The sequence below is a fragment of the Oncorhynchus keta genome, chromosome 29 (assembly GCF_023373465.1).
Source record: "Oncorhynchus keta strain PuntledgeMale-10-30-2019 chromosome 29, Oket_V2, whole genome shotgun sequence".
In the NCBI taxonomy this organism is placed as follows: domain Eukaryota; kingdom Metazoa; phylum Chordata; class Actinopteri; order Salmoniformes; family Salmonidae; genus Oncorhynchus; species Oncorhynchus keta.
The window spans coordinates 340,018-355,000 of NC_068449.1; the positions used below are offsets into that span (position 1 = coordinate 340,018).

The 14,983-nt window shown below is 45.4% G+C and overlaps 1 protein-coding gene across 1 annotated transcript in view; it reads right to left on the reverse strand.

Moving 5' to 3' along the window:
- Positions 1 to 9,448: 9,448 nt before the first annotated feature.
- Positions 9,449 to 14,983, reverse strand: part of LOC118379597 (zinc transporter ZIP9) — an 18,350-nt gene continuing 12,815 nt past the window's right edge. Inside the window, exons 4-8 of the mRNA XM_052485367.1 lie at positions 14,208 to 14,276; positions 14,006 to 14,091; positions 13,551 to 13,597; positions 13,244 to 13,374; positions 9,449 to 12,863 (exon numbers count right to left, since the gene is read on the reverse strand). Coding sequence (XP_052341327.1) covers positions 12,625 to 12,863; positions 13,244 to 13,374; positions 13,551 to 13,597; positions 14,006 to 14,091; positions 14,208 to 14,276 — 572 coding nt within the window. The 3' untranslated portion in view covers positions 9,449 to 12,624. The remainder of the gene's footprint in view (positions 12,864 to 13,243; positions 13,375 to 13,550; positions 13,598 to 14,005; positions 14,092 to 14,207; positions 14,277 to 14,983) is intronic.

Sequence of the window (14,983 nt, forward strand, 5' to 3'; positions counted from 1 at the left end):
AGGTGTCCGTTAACAAGCTGGAAACAGGTGACCAGGTGTCCGTTAACAGGCTGGAAACAGGTGACCAGGTGTCCGTTAACAGGCTGGAAACAGGTGGCCAGGTGCAGCTCAGCGTGACACACCTGAAGAAGGAGTGAGAACATCAGACGCTGGAGACAGTAGGTACACATTTCTTCAGTTTAAAAAAAAATTATACTAACTTCATGTTGCTGAACATACTGGTCCCCATCCCAAATGGCTGTACTTGGTTAGGAAGCTACAGTGCCTTCAGAAACGATTCACATCCACTGACCTTCACACAGTACCCCATAAAGTGGAATTATTTCTACAAATTAATACAAATAAAAACCTGAAATGTCTTGAGTCAGTAAGTATTCAACCCCTTTGTTATGGCAAGGAGCCTAGACAAGGTCAGGAGTAAACATTTGCTTTAGGGCGAGGCATCCCGCTAGCTAGACAACTTCCGGTGAAACTGGAGGGCTGCCTAATTCAATTAAATATTCATAACAATTATGGATATTAAACACGTAGGTACATAAGTGTTTTATATCGACTGAAAGCTTAAATTCTTGTTCATCTAACTGAACTGTCCGATTTACAGTAGCTATTACAGCGAAAACATGCCATGTGATTGTTGGAGGACAGTTCCCCACATCAAAATATATTTTCCACTGGCACAGGTGTCATAAATTCACAAATAGGGATGAAATATTCACTTACTTTTTGAAAATCTTCCTCTGATTTGTCATCCAAAGGGTCCCAGCTATAACATGTAGTGTTGTTTTTGTTAGATAAAATTGGCGCCAACGATTTGATTCAACATGCAGAGAAAGGAATCCAAAAATCTACCCCTAAACTTTGTTTCAACAAGTCAAAATAGATTTCTATTCACTCCTCAGATTCCCTCAAATGTAATCAAACTGTAATATTTCTTACGGAAATCAGTATGTTCAATAGGAAACCGATTTTAGCAGGTGCGTCCTGTCTTCATGGCGCGTGCAAACACGGATTTCCAAGACTGTGTCCCTGTACTACAACTAATATTTCTTATTCGTTTTTTAAGTTATAAGCCTGCAACATAGACTGCTGACACCCTGTGGAAGCCATAGGAATTGCACCCAGGGAGCTAATTTTCAATATGACCTTTCTCTTGTATTTCTAAGAGGATGGTCTCTCAAAAAAACAATATTCCGGTTGGTTTTTCTTTGGATTTTCTCCTATATCTATCGTGTTATATTGTCCTACATTATTTGAACATTTCTACAAACTTCAAAGTGTTTTCTTCCCTATGGTACCAATTATATGCATATCCTGGCTTCAGGGCCTGAGCAACAGGCAGTTTGCTTTGGGCACGTGATTCAGGCAGAAATTGAGAAAAAGGGGCCTAACCCTGAGTCACATAAAAGGTTGCATAGACTCACTCTGTGTGCAATAATAGTGTTTGACATGATTTCTGAGTGACTACCTCATCTCTGTACCCCACACATACAATTATCTGCACGGTCCTTCAGTCGAGCAGTGAATTTCAAACACAGATTCAACCACAAAGTCCAGGGAGGTTTTCCAATGCCTCGCAAAGAAGGCCACCTACTGGTAGATGGGTAACAAAAAAAGCAGACATTGAATATCCCTTTGAGCATGGTGAAGATATTAATTACACTTTGAACGGTATATCAATACACCCAGTGACTACAAAGATACAGGCGTCCTTCCTAACTCAGTTGCCGGAGAGGAAGGAAACTGCTCAGGGATTTCAAATAAAATTTTATTTGTCACATACACATGGTTAGCAGATGTTAATGCGAAATGCTTGTGCTTCTAGTTCCAACAATGCAGTAATAACCAACGAGTAATCTAACCTAACAATTCCACAACTACTGTCTTATACACACAAGTGTAAAGGGAATATGTTCATAAAGATATATGAATGAGTGATGGTACAGAACGGCATAGGCAAGATGCAGTAGATGGTATATAGTACAGTATATACGTATGAGATGACTAATGTAGGGTATGTAAACATTATATTAAGTGACATTGTTTAAAGTGGCAAGTGATACATTTTTGCGTAAATTTCCATCAATTTCCATTATTAAAGTGGCTGGAGTTGAGTCAGTATGTTGGCAGCAGCCACTCAATGTTAGTGGTGGCTGTTAAACAGTCTGATGGCCTTGAGATAGAAGCTGTTTTTCAGTCTCTCGGTCCCTGCTTTGATGCACCTGTACTGACCTCGCCTTCTGGATGATAGCGGGGTGAACAGGCAGTGGCTCGGCTGGTTGTTGTCCTTGATGATCTTTATGGCCTTCCTGTAACATCGGGTGGTGTAGGTGTCCTGGAGGGCAGGTAGTTTGCCCCCGGTGATGCGTTGTGCAGACCTCACTACCCTCTGGAGAGCCTTACGGTTGAGGGCGGAGCAGTTGCCGTACCAGACGGTGATAGCCCGACAGGATGCTCTCGATTGTGCATGTAGAAGTTTGTGAGTGCTTTTGGTGACAAGCCAAATTTCTTCAGCCTCCTGAGGTTGAAGAGGCGCTGCTGTGCCTCCTTCCTGAAGTCCACAATCATCTCCTTTCTTTTGTTGATGTTGAGTGTGAGGTTATTTTCCTGACACCACACTCCGAGGGCCCTCACCTCCTCCCTGTAGGCCGTCTCGTCGTTGTTGGTAATCAAGCCTACCACTGTAGTGTCGTCCGCAAACTTGATGATTGAGTTGGAGGCGTGCATGGCCACGCAGTCGTGGGTGAACAGAGAGTACGGGAGAGGGCTGAGAACGCACCCTTGTGGGGCCCTAGTGTTGAGGATCAGCGGGGTGGAGATGTTGTTACCTTCCCTCACCACCTGGGGGCGGACTGTCAGGAAGTCCAGTACCCAGTTGCACAGGGCGGGGTCGAGACCCAGGATCTCGAGCTCGATTACGAGTTTGGAGGGTACTATGGTGTGAAATGCTGAGCTGTAGTCGATGAACAGCATTTTCACATAGGTATTCCTCTTGTCCAGATGGGTTAGGGCCGTGTCCAGTGTGGTTGCGATTGCGTCGTCTGTGGACCTATTGGGGCGGTAAGAAAATTGGAGTGGGTGGGTCTAAGGTGTCAGGTAGGGTGGAGGTGAAATGGTCCTTGACTAGTCTCTCTAAGCACTTCATGATGACAGAAGTGAGTGCTAATGGTTGTTTTTCTTGTGTTCTCATAATATTAGTTAAATTACTATGTAACTATGTAAAACTCAATTCAAAGATATAACTTACAACTTATAATAAAATGTTATTTATATTTAGACTGGACTCCCCACTCAAACCTTTTGTGACCTGGTCCTTCCTATTCCCGCTGCCCTGCAAGGCCAGAAACCACGGTAGCACTGTAGCCTGTGCTGCCCAGGCCAACAGAATGAGAGCGAGCCTCACACACCCCCTCTGTGGGTAAAGGTGAGTAGAGCACCTCTAAGTATTATTGGAAGGCCTTCCAATGGCAAACCCCATTAAAAAAAGGTTCTGAACGGTCATTCTGAAAAGTACCTTTTTTTCCCTCTCATGGCGAACTACCAGGAAGTTTGAAAAAAAAAGACAAGCTGAGTGGGCTTATATTCATGAGCTCGTTTTGACCCGACGGCTCTTTGAAAAAAAAGTCCCGCGTCAAGACACATGGATGCGACGTTGCAGTAAAATCATCTCAAGCTAATTTTGCGGATATACTTTTGAATGATATCGAAATGTTTGTATACAGCTCCTCCCGTTCGGCGTGTCTCTCGTGATGCGGTCAATGTAGAAGAAACAGTCATTGCTCGCACTTTTATATTCCTTCTTTGATCTGGTTTCTTTCAAATATCATCACATTTCATGACAAGCATGACCTTTTAAGTGCACTACCTACACCGGGGCCCATAGGGTTCTGGTCTAAAGTAGTGCACTACACAGAGAATAGGTTGTCATTTGGGATGCACTGAGAGACCGTTATTTTATTGTGGAAAAAGTTTGTCAACACACACATGTCAGGGGATGACGGCTCATAACAATGTCTGGAACGGAGCAGATGGAATGGCATCAACCACATGGAAACCACGCATTTGATCCCATTCCACTAATTCCGCTCCAGTCATTACCACAAAACCCGTCCAAACCCAACTGTGGTGCCACCATCTTCCTGTGATACATGTACATACATCATAAATACATACGAGCTCTGCTGGGTAGGCACGGTTACAGTGACACCTACAAACCCCAGCCAATCAGAAATGAGGAGAGCTGCAGCCAGCCTCCACATCAACCAATAGAAACAGCTCCCGTCACCGGGGCGTGTGATAATACGCAGGTCTACGACATCAGACGACTTCCTTCTGAAGCCAGCGCTAAAATCCTTAGGAATACAGACACATTGTTAAAGCCAGGAGTCTGTTTCTGTCCCAAATGAAACCCAATTCCCTTCATAGTGCACTACGACCCATCGGGCTCTGGTCAAAAGGGTGCCATTTGGGACGTAGCCTGTAGTTAATTCCATCTTGATATGAGAACCAAAGAGCCATCACATAAGTACTGTGAGCCATTTGTTCATGGAGGGTAAAAATACCACGAAAACAAAGATAAATCCCCCATGAAAACAACAAGCAGGTAAATCCCCCATGAAAACAACAAGCAGGTAAATCCCCCGTGAAAACAACAAGCAGGTAAATCCCCCGTGAAAACAATAAGCAGGTAAATCCCCCATGATAACAACAAGCAGGTAAATCCCCCATGATAACAACAAGCAGGTAAATCCCCCATGATAACAACAAGCAGGTAAATCCCCCATGAAAACAACAAGCAGGTAAATCCCCCATGAAAACAACAAGCAGGTAAATCCCCCGTGAAAACAACAAGCAGGTAAATCCCCCATGAAAACAACAAGCAGGTAAATCCCCGTGAAAACAACAAGCAGGTAAATCCCCCGTGAAAACAACAAGCAGGTAAATCCCCTGTGAAAACAACAAGCAGGTAAATCCCCTGTGAAAACAACAAGCAGGTAAATCCCCCATGAAAACAACAAGCAGGTAAATCCCCCATGAAAACAACAAGCAGGTAAATCCCCCATGAAAACAATAAGCAGGTAAATCCCCCGTGAAAACAACAAGCAGGTAAATCCCCCATGAAAACAACAAGCAGGTAAATCCCCCATGAAAACAACAAGCAGGTAAATCCCCCATGAAAACAAAGTCAGACTTAAAGCAGGATATTTAGCGGAGGTCCTTTCCCAATGTAAGCGGCAAAGGGTGCATCCCAAATGGAACCATATTCCCTATATAGTGCACTACTTTAGACCAGGGCCCTATTCCCTATATAGTGCACTACTTTAGACCAGGGCCCTATTCCCTATATAGTGCACTACTTTAGACCAGGGCCATATTCCCTATATAGTGCACTACTTTAGACCAGGGCCCTATTCCCTATATAGTGCACTACTTTAGACCAGGGCCCTATTCCCTATATAGTGCACTACTTTAGACCAGGGCCCTATTCCCTATATAGTGCACTACTTTAGACCAGAGCCCTATTCCCTATATAGTGCACTACTTCAGACCAGAGCCCTATTCCCTATATAGTGCACTACTTTAGACCAGAGCCCTATTCCCAATATAGTGCACTACTTTAGACCAGGGCCCTATTCCCTATATAGTGCACTACTTTAGACCAGAGCCCTATTCCCTATATAGTGCACTACTTTAGACCAGGGCCCTATTCCCTATATAGTGCACTACTTTAGACCAGGGCCCTATTCCCTATATAGTGCACTACTTTAGACCAGAGACCTATTCCCTATATAGTGCACTACTTTAGAACAGGGACCCTATTCCTTATATAGTTCACTACTTTGGGCCGGGTCAAAAGATGTCCACCATAGGGAATAGGGAGGCATTTGGGAGAAATCCAATGCCCCCCTCCTGGCAGAGCAGGGACCAACTCTCTGGACGTACAACAGGAACATGATTATTGCTCTTAAAGGGATACTACGGGGGTAAAAAACAAAGTTATTCATAGTAACTGAGATTTTATAAAATAGATCATTTTTTCTGATACTCATAAGAAATGAGAGATTCTATCCACTTCCTCGTGTTAGAGCAGTGCCATTGAGACAGATACAACGTGAGTGGAATCTTGTTTCTTATGATTATCAGTAAAAATGTACTAATTTATCAAATATTGATTACTAATGTCTATCTTTGTAAGACTATAAATGACCCAGCTTTGGAGATGTTAGAAGGTCTGTTTCCATGCTCCTGAGAGGAGCTGACTACTGTACCGGGAGTCTTTCAGCTATTCCGTTTCGCTCACGATATCTTCATTTCAATAATGTCCAAACTGCACGCAGACACATAAAAATGAGAAAAATCCTGAACATCTCGCAGTATCCCTTTAAGAGCTGGAATCCATAGTGGTGAAACGTCCGTTTGCGAAGAAAAATACTTTAAAACAACAAACAGTTTTTTTTCCCCAGACATCATTGCACGCGCGATCATGTACTATGCTTTTGTGGCTGCACAAGGACATGGTTAATTTTATTAGTGGTTTTCATCTGATAGAAGGGTAGCGTCGGGCAAACTCAATGGGGGTGGTGTGTGACTGTCAACAACAGCTGGTGAACGATCTCTAATATTAAGGAAGTCTTGAGGTTCTGCTCTTCGGAGTTAGAATACCTCATGATAAGCTGTAGAACATACTATTTACCCAAAGACGTTTCACCCAGAGGTGGTGCTCCTCGTGATTTTAATTCAGGAAATCTCAAATCTGTTTTTACCTCATTTCTACCAGCATGTCATCTGTGCAACTCGAAGCACAAAAACTCCAGATCACTTTTACTCCGCACAGAGATGTGTACAAAAAGCTCGCCCTCGCCCTCCATTTGGCAAATCTGACCATAAATCTATCCTTCTCATTCCTGCTTACAAGCGAAAACTCAAACTGGAAGCTCAAACAGGAAGTGGTCCGAGGAAGCGGACGCTAGTTAGTTAGTTAGCTGTTTCGCTAGCACAGACTGGAATATGTTCCAGGATTCATCTGAAGGCTATGAGGAGTTTACTACATAAGTCATCGACGATGTCGTCCCCACAGTGACCGTACGTACATATCCCAACCAGAAGCCATGGATTACAGGTAACATCTGCACTGAGCTAAAGGCTAGAGCTACCTCTTTCAAGGAGCAGGACACTAATGCAGACGCTTATAAGAAACCCCACTACATCCTCCGACGAACCATCAGACAGGCAAAGCTTTAATACAGGACTAAGATCGAATCCTACTACACCGGCTCTGATGCTCGTTGGATGTGGCAGGGCTTGTAAACTATCATGGATTACAAAAGGGAAACCGAGCCGCGAGCTGACCCATGACGCGAGCCTACCAGACAAGCGAAATGCCTTCTATGCTCGCTTCGAGGTAAGCAACTCTGAACCATACATGAGAGAACCAGCTGTTCCAGATGACTGCGTGATCATGTTCTGCGTAGCTGACGTAAGACCTTTAAACAAGTTAACATTTACAAGGCTGCACAGATTACCAAGATGTGTGCTGAGAGCACGCGCTGACCAGCAGGCAAGTGTCTTCACTGACATTTTCAACCTCCCCCTGACCCCGTCTGTCATACTTATGTTGCAAGCAGACCACCATAGTCCCTGTGCCCAAGAACGCTAAGGTAACCTGTCTTAATGACTATCACCCCATAGCACTCACACCTGTAGTCATGAAATTCTTTGAAAGGCTGGTCCTGGCTCAGATCAACACCATCATCGGACCCCGGACCCACTCCAATTCATATATCACTCCAACCGATCTACAGATCTCACTGCCCTGTCCCATGTGGACAAAAGGAATACCTACGTGAGAATGCTGTTCATTGACTACAGCTCAGTGTTCAACACCACAGTGCCGTCAAAGCTCATCACTAAGCTAAGGACCCTGGGACTAAACACCTCCCTCTGCAACTGGATCTTGGACTTCCTGCTGGACCGCCCCCAGGTGGTGAGAGGAGGCAAACAACACATCCGCCACACTGACCTTCAACATGGGGGTCCCTCAGGGGTGCATGCTCAGTCCCCTCCTGTACTCCCTGTTCACACGACTGCGTGGCCATGTACGACTTCAACATCATTATGACATTTGCTGACAACACAACGGTGGTACGATGATGAGACAGCCTATAGGGAGGAGGGAGGAGACCTGGTGGTAGGCCTGATCACCGACAGGGAGGAGACAGCCTATAGGGAGGAGGTCAGAGACCTGGTGGTAGGCCTGATCACCGACGATGATGAGACGGCCTATAGGGAGGAGGGAGGAGACCTGGTCACCGACAACGATGAGACAGCCTATAGGGAGGAGGTCAGAGACCTGGTGGTAGGCCTGATCACCGACGATGATGAGACAGCCTATAGGGAGGAGGTCAGAGACCTGATCACCGACGATGATGAGACAGCCTATAGGGAGGAGGGAGGAGACCAGGTGGTAGGGCCTGATCACCGACGATGATGAGACAGCCTATAGGGAGGAGGTCAGAGACCTGATCACCGACGATGATGAGACAGCCTATAGGGAGGAGGGAGGAGACCTGGTGTTAGGCCTGATCACCGACAACGATGAGACGGCCTATAGGGAGGAGGGAGGAGACCTGGTCACCGACAACGAAGAGACAGCCTATAGGGAGGTGGCAGTGTGGTGCAAGGACAACAACCTCTCCCTCAACCACGTCAGCAAGACAAAAGAGCGGATCTTGGACTACAGGAACCGGAGGGGCTAACAGGCCCCCATTCACATCGACGGTCGAGAACTTTAGGTTCTCTGTGTCCACGTCACTAAGGACCTATCATCAACACAGTCATGAAAACGCCTCTTACCCCTCAGGAGGCTGAAAAGATTTGGCACGGGCCCTCAGATCCTCAAAAAGTTCTGCACCCATGAGAGCATCTTGACTGGCAGCGTCGCCGCTTGGTATGGCAACTGCTTGGCATCCGACCTTAAGGCGCTACAGAGGGTAGTGCGAATCGCCGGGGTCGAGCACCCTGCCACCCAGGACCTCAAGTGTCAGAGGAAGGCCCTAAAAAATTGTCAAAGACTCCAGCCATCCAAGTCTGTTCTCTCTGCTACCGGGTGACAAGTGGAACCAGAGCGCAGAAGTCTGGGACCAGAAGGCTCCTTAACAGCTTCTACCCCCAAGCCATAAAACTGCCGAACAGTTAATCAAATGGCCGTCCAGGCTATTCACCCTCTATTTTTGGCACTGGATCTCTTGTACTGGCTCTATGCTGGACTCGACCCACACAGTCACACATACTACACACACACACTCACTCACTCACTACACCGACACTCACAACATACGCTCACACACACACACACACACACACACACACACACACGCTCACACTCACACCGACATTCACAACATACGCTCACACACACACGAATGCATGTTGACTCCACACACTTTTACTCTTCCCATACGCTGCTGCTATTGTTTATTATCCATCCTAGTCACTTCACCCCTAAATACATGTACAGTTGAAGTTGGAAGTTTAACATACGAGTCATAAAACTCGTTTTTCACCCACTCCACAAATTTCTTGTTAACAAACTATAGTTTTGGCAAGTCGGTTAGGACATCTACTTTGTGCATGACACAAGTAATTTTTCAAACAATTGTTTAGACAGATTATTTCACTTATAATTCACTGTATCACAATTCCAGTGGGTCAGAAGTTTACATACACTAAATTGACTGTGCCTTTAAACAGCTTGGAAAATTCCAGAAAACTATGTCATGGCTTTAGAAGCTTCTGATAGGCTAATTGACATAATTTGAGCCAATTGGGGGTGTATCTGTGGACGTATTTCAAGGCCAACCTTCAAACTCAGTGCCTCTTTGCTTGACATCATGGGAAAATCAAAAGAAATCAGCCAAGATCTCAGAAAACAATTTGTAAACCTCCACAAGTCTGGTTCATCCTTGGGAGAAATTTCCAAACGCCTGAAGGTACCACGTTCATCTGTACAAACAATAGTACCCAAGTATATACACCATGGGACCACGCATCCGTCATACCGCTCAGGTACAACAACAACAACAGAAAAGGACCTTGTGAAGATGCTGGAGGAAACAGGTACAAAAGTATCAATATTCACAGTAAAACGAGTCCTATATCGACATAAACTGAAAGGCCGCTCAGCAAGGAAGATGGTCCTCTGGTCTGATTAAAGACAAATAACTCTTTGACCATAATGACCATCGTTATGTTTGGAGGAAAAAGGGTGAGGCAAGCCAAAGAACACCATCCCAACCGTGAAGCACCATGTTGTGGGGGTGCTTTGCTGCAGGAGGGACTGGTGTACTTCACAAAATAGATGGCATCATGAGGACGGAAAAGTATGTGGATATATTGAAGCAACGTCTCAAGACATCAGTCAGGAAGTTAAATGGGTCCAAATGGACAATGACCCCAAGCAGACTTCCAAAGTTGTGGCAAAATGGCTTAAGGACAACAAAGTCAAGGTATTGGAGTGGCCATCACAAAACCCTGACCTCAATCCCATAGAAAATGTGTGGGCAGAACTGAAAAAGCGTGTGCGAGCACACGTGCGGCAGGGTAGCTTAGTGGTTAGAGCGTTGGACTAGTAACCGGAAGGTTGCAGGTTCAAACCCCCGAGCTGACAAGGTACAAATCTGTCATTCTTAACTGACTTGCCTAGTTAAATAAAGATCAAATTAAAAACCTGATTCAGTTACAAGCTTGTGGAAGGCTACTCCGAAACGTTAAACAATTTAAAGGCAATTTAAATTAAACAATTTAAAGGCAATGCTATCAAATACTAATTGAGTGTATGTAAACTTCTGACCCACTGGGAATGTGATGAAAGAAATAAAAGCTGAAATAAATCATTCTCTCTACTATTATTCTGACATTTCACATTCTTAAAATAAACCGGTGATCCTAACTGACCTAAGACAGAGAGTTTTTACGAGGATTAAATGTCAGGAATTGTAAAAAACTTCTTACTTTGCTATTCTTTCTTACTTTTTTAACTCCGCGTTGTTGGTCAAAGGCTTGTAAGTCAGCATTTCACTGTAAAGTCTACACCTGTTGGATGAGACACATGTGACTAATAACATCATTAAAACAAAGTGGTCCAGACAAAACTGTCTGTCTGTCTGCTGGTCTGTCTGTCTGTCTGCTGGTCTGTCTGTCTGTCTGCTGGTCTGTCTGTCTGTCTGCTGGTCTGTCTGTCTGTCTGCTGGTCTGTCTGTCTGTCTGTCTGTCTGCCTGCCTGCCTGCCTGCCTGCCTGCCGGTCTGTCTGTCTGCTGGTCTGTCTGTCTGCTGGTCTGTCTGTCTGCTGGTCTGTCTGTCTGCTGGTCTGTCTGTCTGCTGGTCTGTCTGTCTGCCTGCCGGTCTGTCTGTCTGTCTGTCTACACTCCACAATGCTGGTCCCTCAGTTCAGAGGTCATTATAATGCGTCTCTCTGACTACTCATACACTGTACAAAGACTACTCACATATTGTAAGGAGACAAAATGGCTACTAGTCTATTTGACCACCACCACCACCGTCAAAAAGACTAGTAGCCATTTTGTCTCCATACAATCATCGCTCAGGAGTGAAGTTTCCCCTAGGTACAGCTTTGTCCTTAACCATTAGTGGACACACACACACACACAAAACTGACCAAAGATCAGCATATAGTGGCAACCTCACTCTACTCCACATTCACGTCTTCACTTCCTGTACCAGGGAAGCAGGTCCAGGGGTTAAATGTGAAAGAAAGAACGGCTGTGATAGGTTTAGATGTTTCAGTGTCTCATTTAGAGGCCTTATCCTGTGGCAAGCGTTCCTTTATGTGACTGAAGCTAGACAGTCATTAACTTTCAGTTGACAAAAGGTCAGTCTCACGGACACATTTCTCTCAGACGTCTCATATTACTAGTAGAGCAGAGATATATATAAGTAACCATTAGGTAAGATCAAAAAGTCATAGGAAAATGTAACTACTTACATGTAAAACTTCTAAATACTTAACCCGATTCCCACTAGCAAGAACATAAATAACTATCACATTTTCATCTTACAGTAAGAGAGTAAAGTTATTCGAAGTGTGTCTGAAAACCAGCGAGTTTATTATTATTTTTTAAAATCACTGATTTCAAAACAACTGAACTTTTACTGCAAGATGTCACAATATTTAGGTTTTTAAGTTTATTACAGCCCAAGTCTTCAAACAAATATCCCGTCAATACGAGTTCGGGAGTCAGTCGACAGTTCGTCTGAAACAGGACACGACCACGATCCAAACTCTCTTGCTTGTCTGTACAGTCTACCTAGAGCTCAAAATCAAATCAAATATATATATTTCATTTTTAAACAAGTACAAGTTTGTTGTCAACAGACAACACTTCTCGTAGAAAAAGTGGGAAAGTTGTTGTCATTAATGACATCGTCATCCCCGTGTCTTCCAGCGTGGGTTTTAAATGGTCTTGATCCAAGTCGTTGTCCCACTCCAACCAATCAGCAGTCAAAGAACAGATACATAAGACACAAGAGAGAGATCTGTTTGGCTGCTTTCCCTCTAGACCCTCCTCCTTCCTACCCGATCTCTCTTCTCCTCCTCTGGGTCTGTGTCTCTAGTGCTGGTGCCCCACAGACAGCACTAGTGGTATCAGACAGCCCAGAACCAGAGCCCCAACCTCCACCTTGCTCAGTCCCTTCGCCGTTTCCTTCCCCGGTGTGGGGGAGTGGCTGTGTCCGGTCCCGCCCACCTCGGGAAGGACATGTACCGTGGCAACGTACAGGAAGGTCCCGGCAGAGAACAACATGGCCACGCCCGTGGCGTTCACATCTGACAGTGCCTCTTTGCTGGACTAGAGAGGTCGACGAGACCAGGAAGAAAGAAAAGAGAAAAGAGGAATTAGAATGAGCATCAATTCTCATGACTGGAGCATAAAGTGAAATACATATTTGAAAAGCCATAGAGGGAGAACGTTTGGAAGGAATACTCAGGGCTTCATTTCATTCTATGGGCTGGGGACAGGAGTCCTGAGGGGACAGGAGTCCTGAGGGGACAGGAGTCCTGAGGGGACAGGAGTCCTGAGAGGACAGGAGTCCTGAGAGGACAGGAGTCCTGAGGGGACAGGAGTCCTGAGGGGACAGGAGTCCTGAGAGGACAGGAGTCCTGAGGGGACAGGAGTCCTGAGGGGACAGGAGTCCTGAGGGGACAGGAGTCCCTGAGAGGACCAACTGAGGGGCTGAGTCCTACAAAGGAGTCCTGGGGGACAGGTGCTGCCAGAGGACAGGAGTCCCAGACAGGAGTCCTGAGGGGATCCGGTTCCTGAGGGGACCAGCATGCATCAGGAAGGAGACCAGGGGACAGGCTCCTGGGGGACAGGGGTTTGGGGGGACAGGAAAGAGAGGACAAATAACATTCTGGGCTCATTCTGCCTCTGCCCTACAGACCAATGACAACTGAGGCTTTATAAGACCATTGATTGGTTACTTTCTAAGTTACCAGCAGGTGTTTATTTTTGTCTGTTTTGTTCATCTTTATTTTTACCAACTGAAAATCATTTGGTTTGAGACCAGGCCAAAGGCTGCTGGGGCCTGGGGTTTGGGTGGGGAAGAAAGACAGGGTTCAAATGACAGCTGGGGCCTAGGGGGACAGACAGTTTATATAGCCAATGACTACTGAACTTTAGGAAGAGCATTGATTGGTTACAGTTTCAACGTGCCCCGCAGTTGTTTATTTTTGTCTGTTTTGTTCATCTTTTATTTTTAAACTGAAAATCATTTGGTTTGTATAGAATGTTGTCAGTGTGGCTTCGTGAGGAAGGAGACTCATTGACTCTGTACCGGTACCACCTGTATATAGCCCGGCTATTGTTTCGTGAGGAAGGAGGCTATTCTGTTAAGCAACACAGTGACCATCTGTTACAAAAACACAAACTGTTTGAAACAAAAAAAAAAACATGGACTAAGAAGATGAACGGTGTGTTATCGTTGTCACTGTACCTTGTGAAGCATGATGGCCACAAAGACAATGAGCTGAACACTGGTCTGAGAGGTGGAAGCTGCTGCGCCAAGAGCCACGCCATCCGCTGGAACAGAAATGTTTTTACTCCATCAACACAACAACAATCCACAAACAAGCCTTCTCTCTTCTTCCTAAAAAAAACACGTTGGTCTGAAACACTGTGTAATGAAGACATGTTACCTGCTGCATGGACCACTAGTCCCAAGGTGGTGGTGATCTTGGAGCTGGCAACCCTCGCAGACTCTGGATCTGAACACACATCAAATCAGACAGACCACTCCATGGACAAATCAGACAGACCACTCCATGGACAAATCAGACAGACCACTCCACTAACAAATCAGACAGACCACTCCATGGACAAATCAGACAGACCACTCCATGGACAAATCAGACAGACCACACCACTAACAAATCAGACAGACCACTCCAACAAATCAGACAGACCACTCCATGGACAAATCAGACAGACCACACCACTAACAAATCAGACAGACCACTCCATTAACAAATCAGACAGACCACTCCATGGACAAATCAGACAGACCACTCCACTAACAAATCAGACAGACCACTCCATTAACAAATCAGGCAGACCACTCCACTAACAAATCAGGCAGACCACTCCACTAACAAATCAGGCAGACCACTCCATGGACAAATCAGACAGACCACTCCATGGACAAATCAGACAGACCACTCCATGGACAAATCAGACAGACCACTCCATGGACAAATCAGACAGACCACTCCATGAACAAATCAGACAGACCACTCCATGGACAAATCAGACAGACCACTCCATGGACAAATCAGACAGACCACTCCACGGACAAATCAGACAGACCACTCCATGGACAAATCAGACAGACCACTCCATGGACAAATCAGACAGACCACTCCATGGACAAATCAGACAGACCACACCACGGACAAATCAGACAGACCACTCCATG